The sequence below is a fragment of the Anoplophora glabripennis genome, unplaced genomic scaffold, assembly GCF_000390285.2.
Source record: "Anoplophora glabripennis isolate ALB-LARVAE unplaced genomic scaffold, Agla_2.0 scaffold1866, whole genome shotgun sequence".
Classification (NCBI taxonomy): domain Eukaryota; kingdom Metazoa; phylum Arthropoda; class Insecta; order Coleoptera; family Cerambycidae; genus Anoplophora; species Anoplophora glabripennis.
In genome coordinates, this window is record NW_019417944.1 from 17,945 (window position 1) to 28,881 (window position 10,937).

General features: G+C 32.0%; 1 protein-coding gene across 2 annotated transcripts; it reads right to left on the bottom strand.

The window, feature by feature from the left end:
- Window positions 1-2,697: 2,697 nt before the first annotated feature.
- LOC108915848 (head-specific guanylate cyclase-like) lies at window positions 2,698-10,024 on the bottom strand. 2 transcript variants are annotated; one of them, XM_018721992.1, is made up of 3 exons: window positions 9,889-10,024; window positions 4,927-5,081; window positions 2,698-2,922 (listed from the first exon to the last, which is right to left on the bottom strand). In XM_018721992.1, exons 1-3 carry the CDS (start codon window positions 9,949-9,951, stop codon window positions 2,736-2,738), a joined length of 405 nt encoding a protein of 134 aa, XP_018577508.1. In that variant the 5' UTR covers window positions 9,952-10,024; the 3' UTR covers window positions 2,698-2,735. The 2 variants fall into 2 exon arrangements, with proteins under 2 accessions (XP_018577508.1, XP_018577509.1); XM_018721993.1 differs by having other exon boundaries at window positions 9,885-10,024.
- Window positions 10,025-10,937: the final 913 nt, after the last annotated feature.

A 10,937-nucleotide genomic window follows, 5' to 3' on the forward strand; every position in this document is an offset into this window, starting at 1 on the left:
CGGCGAAGCAAGAAGAGCGCCAGAAGAAAGGGCCCTAGCCGGCGGGGCCCAGCCAGGACAAAAGGAGGTCCCACAAAGCGCCTACACCGGCCGCATTTGCGGTCGGGGTAGACGACGGATGGGGCCCACCTACGAAGGCTGTCCAGGCCTACACGAGATGAGGCAGGATAAAGAGGGATAATCCCCCTCGATCCCAAATCATTGAGGCCAATTTCTAGCCATAGAATAATGGCGCGCGCGGCGACTAGGCCGATTGAGAACCAGTGACTCGATAGCAGTGTAGCCAGATTGGGCGCTTTATCGCAAATTGGGCGATTTTAACTGATAATTTGCGCTTGATATTTTACAAAAAGGGGCGATTTTCATTTAAAGAAGTTGCGCTTATATTGCGTTTTTTAACCTCTGTGATGACTGAATGCGGTATACTTCAGTTTAGTGACACGGATCACGGACCTTGACCAGTGACGACTCTTTAAGAATGAGTCTGTGGTGCAGTGAATGCTGAACTGTGTTATTGACCACTGTCTATTAATAGACCGTGGGTGTTGACCAAGGAAATCTATCTATCCTATCCAAACTTGATAAATAAAAAATATATTTATGGTAACTATTTACAACTCTCCAATCTTAAAAATATAAATATTCCTACATTCCTATTTTCGATGGTGCTGATCACAAATCTGAAGTCAAATTTCGATTTATTAATATTGGGGAGTTTCATCACAACGTGACCACAGCGCTTAACCTAACGTATACAAAGTGTTCCCGCGGCAGACTTGTCCTACGGAAAAAATGTAAACAAGTATTAATGTGAAACATTTAGTAAATTTCAAGACAATTGTCTTCTAGTTTTTAAATAAATAAAATAAAATGTACCGATTTTGTGGTACAAAGACAGCATTGTGCTTAAATTTTAGTAATTATGAATCTCTATTAAAACAGGAACTTAACTTTTAATCAAATTATGAATTTGAAAAATATGTAATTAAAATACCCAAAGATTCACGTCATCCAAATAATCATATGTATTAAAAAGCAAAATTCAGTCCACTTTAAACGCACAACTACAAAACAAACTACAACATATATGCTTAAAATGTCCACCACCATTGTCGATGCACGCACGACACCTTCAAATCCAATTTTCGCGCACTCGCTGGAAAATACCCGGATTTAATTATTTGATGGGCAACGCTAAAAATTCATTCTCGCAAGTATTCGACGGTTTCAACCTCGCTGGTATACAGTTCTTCATGTATTCCCATAAGTAAAAACCTAGTGGACACTCACGTATGGTAAACATTTTAAAAAAGCAAGGAGAAGCACCTCAAGAAAAGGAAATAACATAGTGGTACGCAAAAAAACACTCCGACACGGTCGAATTCCAGATACCAACTGAATCGCGTATTGCTGGCTGCTGGACAGCTTAGTACCTCGTGTTAACCACCGCGCCATTGTCACATTGCTCGATGTGAATTTTATCGAATTTTAAATTTATTACAACGCTAATTATTTTTTAGAATTAAGCATAAAGAAATTCTAAAAAGTGATAAACATTGCATTTTATGGTATTCTATGCACGCAGTTTAAGTCAATATTCCTTAATTAATCGAATTTTTGTACATCAAGTTGGAGATTTTGATAATTTTTTTCTCGGAAATGGTTGAGTTTAGGACTTATGTCATATAAGGTTTTTTGTTTATTTTAATGTATTTTATCGTCTCTTAAAATTAAGGCAGTCAAGCTTCTAACACTCCACCCTGTATAAAGGTTATTGAATACTGGAGACTTGGACGTAAAGGAATGTTGGTTTCACGTAGTTTTGGAGGACCACGTATTTTTGTGGATTATGGACCAACAATTTCTTAGTTTCTTGTTCATCTATAAAATTATTTTTTTGCCATTTTTTTTTATTAAAATATTATTTTTATTTTGATAGATATTTGTAGGATTTGAATAATTTTTTATACGTATTTGTACCATTTAGTAAACTTAACATATTTGAGTTGTCTTCAGAAGTGTTTCTTACTTTTGTCAGGATAATAATTTGTGGATTTTCTTTAATAAAGTGGCGAGTTTCTATGTTTTTTTAAATTTATTTATGAGTGTTATTTAATTTTGTTTTATTGTTTCATGTGGATTTTGTAGTTAGTGATTGCATTAATAACACAAGCTCTAATTGTGTTTTTATCATCATCTGTCTTATTTTGAATAGCAATTTTATAATCATTAATAGGTATGCCATTTTTTATAACTATAGGTAAAACAAAATTATAACCATATCGTCCCTATTATCACGTATGTGTATATCCATTTCTATGTGTATTTTATAAGGTATAATTGTGTGAATAATTATTTAAATTTTCTTTTCCTTTATTATTGTTATTATTATTACCAGCATCACTAATCTGTTGAATTTTATAATATTATTTATTTTGATTTCTTGGAAAGGTTTATATTATACTTATTATTTTCGAAATCTAACAACTTTTTTATTGCATTATTAGGTAAAAGAGATTACCTTTTCTGATTTCTTTCTCTAAAATATACGTTCATAATAGCGAACGCATTTTGTTGTTTTACTCAATAGGTACAATATTTAAAAGTTTACTTATCTGCTTACGCGTTTAAAGTATCAGGACGCAAGAAGGATACAGAAAAGAATTGTTAATTTATTGCGAATAAATAGATCATCATCATAACAGGAACAATATTATTGTGTTACTGAGAAAAATCTAATTTAGTCCAATATCACGTAAACCAGCCTCAATATGTTTAGATATTGATTCAGAATGAGATACATTAGGATGTCTATATCCTATCAAAAAATGGCACGTTCCAGGTATATGTGAAGGAAAATCTCTTGGAAGACAATTCCGATCACGTTCCACTGTTATGAAGCCTGCAGTTTTTGTTAGTCTCCTGAAATATAAAGAAAATTGAACTATCTTAATATGGGTATTTCAATGCAAAAAGAGGTGTGATGATTAAGAGCTTTTACACATTTTAAAATAAGTAAAAATAATAAAACATTTATGGGTTTTTCGTGATAGTTTATTGGTTATTGCCTTCCCTTATGTCCTATTCTATAAAATGCTAATATAACTTATTTTATTAATTGTGCATAAACAGGAAGGAACAAAATGGTGGCGATAACGGTGATGACGGTCAATTAAAAAAATCAAATAATAGAACCATCAATTTCTGGATACAATAGTCCAGTGTTAGTCCCTAAAAAGTCTACAGATGGTCAAAAAGCTCGGCGCTTAGTCATAGATTTTCGCCAGTTCAATAAAAAAATGATTGCTGACAAATTTCTCGTCTCCCATATAGAAGTTATATTAGATAAACTTGGTAGAGCTAAATGGTTTTCAGTACTTAATTTAATGTCAGGATTTTGCAATGAAGAATCACGCAAAGTAACGTCATTCAGTGTAGATACTGGATCTTTCATGTTCACAATATTACGTTTTGGTCCAATGTTCGTCCTAATAGCTTCCAGCCGGAATTACGCCGGAAAACCATTTTTACCGGGTGATTCAGTTTGGTACTCGCGGCCTTGATTCTCTTCTATTTTAACAAATAGTAGAGTTATTTGTCTCTGGGGAAAACGATGTTGGTATAAATACCTGCAGCTTTAGCGTTATTTCGGCACTCTCCATAAATTAAAAAATCATATCTAGTTTTTCTTGGCTACAGTAAGTATTCATGTTATAGAATTATAGATACAATAGGTAGGTACAAAATGTCAATTATTTTGACAAACCGTTATTTAGAAATGTCATAATTCAGTTGTTTCCGCAGCTGGTTATCATTTTTCAGAATATAAAGCTACTGAAAGTAAGGTTCATCATTTTTGCTGTTTTTCTATCAATATTTCTAATGAAACTATAAACTTCCTTATATAGCTGAACGCAGAAAAAAAATACCTTCCAGACTTGATAAAAAATATATAGTATGCCATTTGAAAAAAACAGTTGACTATAGCAATTTTGAGATATGTTACCTTGGAGACGATCTAATAAAGTCATTTGATAGAGTTTGAGCAGCGATTTAAAAATATATAGGGTTTGTTATAGCTATTTGTTAAAATAAAAGAGATACGAGGCAGCGAATATCAAACTGAATCACCCGGTATATGTAGACACCAATAAATGATTTGATTTGATTTGATTTGATTTGATATACATGGATGATCTAATAGTAATAGGTTGTTCACAAATTCTCATCTAAAGCATTTAGAAAATTTTTTGAAACCTGTTAAAGGTATAATCTGATTAAACCCGGAAAATATAAATTCTTTAGGAATAAGGTGACATATCTAGGTCACAAAATTACAAAGATATTTTACCAGACGATTTTAAATATAAAATTAAAAATTAATATTCTATTTTACTCAATGTATGCATTAAGCAAGCACCGACAACACAGGTGACTATGTAATCTCGTTTCATTTTCATTTTTATCATTTAATTTAAATCTACTCGTAGTTACTAAAATTTTTATTTGTTGTTAGAGATGGATCTTATTAATGAAAGAATTAGAGACTGAATGAAAATAAACTGTATGCAAATATTGCCCATAAACTCCTTAACTATTGAGTTTCGGACAAAGTGTGTAAGGCAATTTCGACTTAAAATTGTCTAAGGAATACGACCTTTATTATATAATACGTTTCGTTCAAAGTTCTAAGGGTCTCTAATCCGCCGGCGCGTTCGCTGTCATAAAATATGTTGAGAAGTGGAGCGCAGGAGTGTCGAATTAACGGGAGTTAAAGGGTATTTGCTTATATTTTAAAAGGTCGAGTGAATTTTTTTTTTTTCGATTTTCTATCTTAGGCCTTATGACTGAATCACCCTGTATATATGTATATATGTATATCAAGCCAGCCAGAATACCGTAAGGTAACGTGCAGTGTGTACTTACTGAAACGTTGTAGGACTAACATTTATTCGAAGAGGTTCACTTCCAGATTCGAATTTATTTGCAACAGTTACGTTGTGTCCAAACATGCAGTAACGGGGCATCTTAACACCAACAATACCAGCTAAAACCGGTCCTGTATGCAAGCCAATCCTCATCTGTAAATAGGATATTAATTTAAACAGCTTAGAGGCGAAGAATAGCACACAAGCGTACAGAGTTTAATCTAATTTTCAAAAACGACTGAACGATCGACCGGTGTGAAAACAGCAGCCAAATCAGGTATAGTAGAACCACAGCTTATATATTATATTATANCACTGTTTCTGTTCATAAAGATTGTTTCCATAGTCACCAGTATCTCCCTATAGCAAATAGCGACGTTGCCACAAGTACACTTGAAATAAATTTCAATCAATTTTAATGTCAAGGTTTTCTAATCAAGTGTTCTTAGTGCATACCAATTTTCTCCAAAATTGAAGAACATATCAATTTTCATTGAAATCACTTCAAGGTTGAAATTAATTTCAATGTTTTTACAGCATAGGGCTGAATGGCTCCAATATTTTATTTGTATTAGAGTGAGAGAAAATGGAGGACGTTTGTTGGGTATTAATTTTAGACTAGCGCATTTAAAAACAGAACTGACACTCAGATTAAAAATTTGACAGTTGTTTTGATCGCGTCTCCGTACTAACTGTTATATATATTTTCTAAGCGTTAAAATATAGATTTTTTGGCAGATTTTCATATCCAGTAACACCAGTATTAAAATTTGCCAGAAATCCAGATTTGGGAATTGTCAAGATGACATTTCAATTATATGAAAACAGTGACTAATTTGACTAGGATTTTTCGTCTTAGTTCATACGAATATTGCTTGTGACGTAATGGAAAAGATACAGCGGTTTTAGTTTAGGTAGCTAATGTTTCCGAATATACCCGAATGCCTAAGCTATTGATGTAGAAGAGTGGTTATCATAGTTAATTAGTTCTAACATTGTAATATTTTAGGAAACACTGAAATGAAATGATTAATACCTTGCAAACGGTTCACTGGGACCTCCTCATCACAACTTTAATAAAAGGTACCTATCCATATTCCATATTCTGACCAATCCCGTGATGTATGAGAAACCACCTTCCTTAAGGGATGAAACGGGGTGACAGTTAGGGAATAAGAGATTTGTGGGATGCCGTTTACCAAATTTTTAGCGAAATTAGCCAAAAATTGTGGCCAATGCGACTACATAATACAGGCGGCCTTACAATCCACATGGCACAAAATTAATTTCTCGAATACGGTTCACTGTGAGACCACTAAATTTTCACATGAAATTATTAAAATTGTAGCCAATTTAACAATATAAACGAAATGGCATTACAAGCCCTCATTGGGGATGAAAATGAGTAGCAACTACTTACTGAGCACAGTGATTAATTTCTCAAACAGTTTCCTACCACAAAATTTTCCACAGAGAACTACTAAAATCGTGGCTAAATTACGCGCCAAACTGTCTTACAAGTCTTCATGGAAGATGTACTTACAACTGCTCGTATTTTATAAATTTTTATTTGGGAATTTACATGTTTTTTTTCTTCATTGACAAATAAATTCTCTCGATTTTATTAGGAATTACGAACTTAAGTTTTTTTCTTTGTACACCACAATGTTTTTCAATTAACCAAAATAAATTTTGGCAGTTATTCCATTTCATTTAAAATCGTTGAAATATTCATTTATTTTGCATCCTTTGTATCATATTTTAAAAATGACGGTACAAATACAGCGCCATTATGATTCTGCTCGTCCTCTAAAGTTAAGACAACATTATAATATTACCTTCGATAATGTCATTTCTGTCCCTGCCTTGGTGAGCGAAGATTTTATATGTTATAAATGACCCGACCGAATTTTTGCTTTAAGTATTAGATAGTATTCATAATTTCGGTTTTTATATTGATTTTTTTAAAATATAGAAAACAATATGTGTCTATTACTTCTACAAGTGATGACTTTACTAACGAATTTAAATCTGAATCTAATTCCATTGACATGGGTGTTCCTCAAGGTTCAGTCCTAGGCCCTGTACTATTTATTCTTTATATAAATTCATTCGTTCGATAGGTAATAATTTTTTCACAATGTATGCTGATGATTTATCATTAATTATTTCAAATAAGTCAACAAAAACCTGACTACTAATCTAGAAAATACATTGTACAATGTGTCTAAGTGGTTCAGTTGTAATAACTTATATTTAAATACCGACAAAACTAAATTAATTAGATTTCACAATAGGCAAAAAAAATGCGAGTCTGTTGCGGCAAATATTAACAACTGTACTATTACCAGTGATGAAACAGACTGTGTCAAATTTTTAGGAGTTACTTTGGATGATACATTAAATTGGAAAATGCATTGCAATAATCTTATATCTACATTAAGTTCAGTAAGCTACTTAATGAAGTCTATGAAAGAAATTTTGCACAAACAACAATTGTTAATATTTATATTATGCATACGTGGAGTCTAGATTGCGTTACGGAATATGTTTTTGGGGTAACTCTACCTTGTCTCATTCAGTTTTTGTCATACAAAAACGTATTTTAAGAATAATTGCTGGCGTGCCAAGTCATCGTACATGTAGAGATATATTTAAGAATTTTAATGTTCTTACGTTAGTATCATTATTTATTTTTGAAATGTCTGTGTATATATATAATAATAAGGAGTCTTTAATTCTGAATAAGGATATACATACAATCAATACCAGACAATGCTATGATATCCGAATTCCTTTTGCAAAATATACCATAACAGCTAATTCACCAGATTGTTTGGGATTTAAGATATATAACCATTTACCGAGTGAACTCAAGACTGATAAGATTACAATATCTCAATTTAAACAAAAACTGAAATTATTTTTAGTAGATAAGTGTTTTTATTCTTTATTGGAATTTTTTTCTGCTGTTGTGTCCTAGGTTAAGTTATTATATGTTTATTTGACTATTGTTATACAATCCTTTTTTGTCTACAACAAGATAAATAAATAAAAAAAAAAAATAAATAAATTTAAATTAATTACTGTGATAATTTTAATTATGCACTTATATCGAAAGAAACCTTTTAAAACAAACCTACAAACATAAAAATCAACAGACTATGTGTTCTACCCATTTTTAAAAATGAGAAATGTAAATGGCTATTTCAACGATTCGAAAACTAGATGTTTATAAAACTTTGGTAGCTAAATGTATTCAGCTTAAAAACAAGTAGTATTGACAATGATTTCGAAATTTAGTGGTGCTACAGAATAGAAGTTTGTATAACAAAATTGTTGGATTTTCGATAAATTGGAAATAGATTTATTTCGAAGACGTTATAATCAGATAGACTTTACAAAATGAGCCTGTTTTATAAACATTTTTGTGGCAGAGCTGCTAGCGTAATTGTAACTGAGGTGGGTGTCAAAGACAATCCTTATTATGCACCATTTTTCCTTGACAATATTATTAATAAATATATGCCTTATTGCGTTTTCTGGATAGGGTTAATGATTAGAGAAAGTGTAAATTGCTATAGCAATAATTATGTTGAAAATTATTTTGGCCAATTGAAGAATTGTGCAATTGACCCATACGACCAAACTGTACAAAATAAATCCTTAACATTATAAAATATGAATGTAGAGGCAAAACTGCAGATTGAGAAGCAGACTCGAATGCAGAATTAGTCTCTGATGTGGGGGAAGAAAGGCGTAAGCGACTTACTGCCTCTACATCGCTGGATCGATCAGAATATGGAATATGGGTACCTTTTATTAAAGTTGTGATGACGAGGTCCCAATGAACCGTTTTTAAGATATTAATAATTTTATTTTGCAGTTTATCTGTTTTTAATCTATAAATTTCGTATTGTCTTATTTCCTAACTCGTGAGTTAAAGTTAGACATTTTAAATAGTAAAGACAAACGCTCATTACAGGGTGTTTCCTAAGTACGGAGCTTCAGGACACAATTTCTTACGGTAATTAAAGAAAAAATGTTCCCATAAACATTTGGTCGGAATCGTTTCGATTTCGAAATACAGGTTGTTGAAAATGTTTAAAAATATATTAATACTTGAAATAAATTTGAAACAGTCAATGTTAGGTTCTTAAAATTTATTGTACGCTGGCAAAGAGATGTATAACGTCAATTTTCATCTGCCGCAGTGGCGAAGTTAGAGGAGAGTCAGTCGACGTTTTCGTCATAAAATGTAGAACGCCAATGGATTAAAAATATTTTTTTTATTTTCGGACTCGTCTAACAGTTTACAATAAAAAAGGTATCTCTATTAGTAAATTGTCAGGCACAATATTTGATCGAGAAATCTTGTCTAGTTTAAGTATATTTAATTTTTAATATTATTATTTAGTACTCGCTATACTTAAATATAATATGTATGTACATACTAACAATTCCTATTAATTTTCCTGTATAATTCAATATCTTATACTTTGTATTGTTCGAACAACGTATTTTTACAAGTTGTGTATACTTTAAAAAATTATAAAATTTAAAGTCTGTTGTAAAGAGAATTGTAAGAGCTTTCAAAAGAAATATTACTCAACCCCTAATGCCATTTAAATATTTTGGGGTGATGCTTACCCTTGCCTGGGGTGAAAGTGGCAGAGTCAAAAATACCAGCAAAGAATGTCTCCCTTTAATCTAACATCGACGGGTCTGAACGTTTTTCTACAATCTTGACGCAGTTCCTGAAAATGGCTGTTTCGTTTTCATTTGGCCACCCTGTATATATCTATGCGGCGACATGGCGTTCTTGTAGGGAAGTATGAAATTATGCAAAATATTTTAAGCACAGTTTTAATAGTTTTAATCGTATGGATTTATAACACACTCCTGAACCCGTTTTAATGAAAATTACTAATTGGCTGCAATTTATTTTATACTTACTTACTTTTATGGGCTGGCCCTGATGAGTTTGATACTGAGAACAAGTTTCAATCATTTTTAATGCCATCCAAGCTATTTGTTGAGCATGTGTTTGAGTTTCTTTATGTAATCCACCAGCGACACAATAAGCATCTCCAATAGTTTCAACCTAAAACAAGAAATGAAATATTGTTTTCTGCGATGGAAAATTATCTCTAAAAAGAGAACTAGACTAAAAAAAAATATTTTCACGTGACCTATGTCCTTTCTGCAATTCATAAGTATTTGTAGTGACTGTTGGAAAAATAAATACGCCAGTCCAAGGTATAACATTTGGAATATCCCGGATATCGTGAAGCAGATGATTATATAATTTGAGTGACATTTTTGCAGACGATTTGGAGACTTGGGTAGTTCTGCATTACGGTATGTGGAGAATGTTTGAATTTTTTAATTCGTATGGATTCAGATCACCCCTCTTCGGAAATTTTTTCGCAGTATTCTGAGACGCTGAACACCATGCCATTACTAATATTTATCCGTGACCTCGATATTTCTCAGAAAATTTACTATTTGGGTGAAAACTGGCCCAAATATGTATCAAAACTGATTTTTTCCCAAATTTTGTCCAAAAATATTATTTTATAGTATTTTGGCCAGTTTTCACACAACTAGTGGATTTTATTACGAAAATGACCTGTTCGAACAAAATTAAGGAAAAAATCAGTTTTGACCCATATTTGGACATTTTTACCCAAAAGTTTCACTTTTCTCCGAAACGAAATTCATCGGCAAGACATGAATTTTGACTACAGCGCATCCAATTCCTTCGGAAATGATATGTCTCTTGGGTTTGGACTCTTTTTTAATGTACTTACCTGTGTTATTTAAATATTTCTATTACAACAGTATGATGGTTAGTCAAAACAAATTTTTGGTGTTGTTGATCTATTCTATTCTATTCCAGTACTATTACTATTACCATTATCATTACTATTACTTACTACTACCTAATTATTATTATTATCATTATCATTATCATTATCATTATCATTATCATCATCATCATCATCA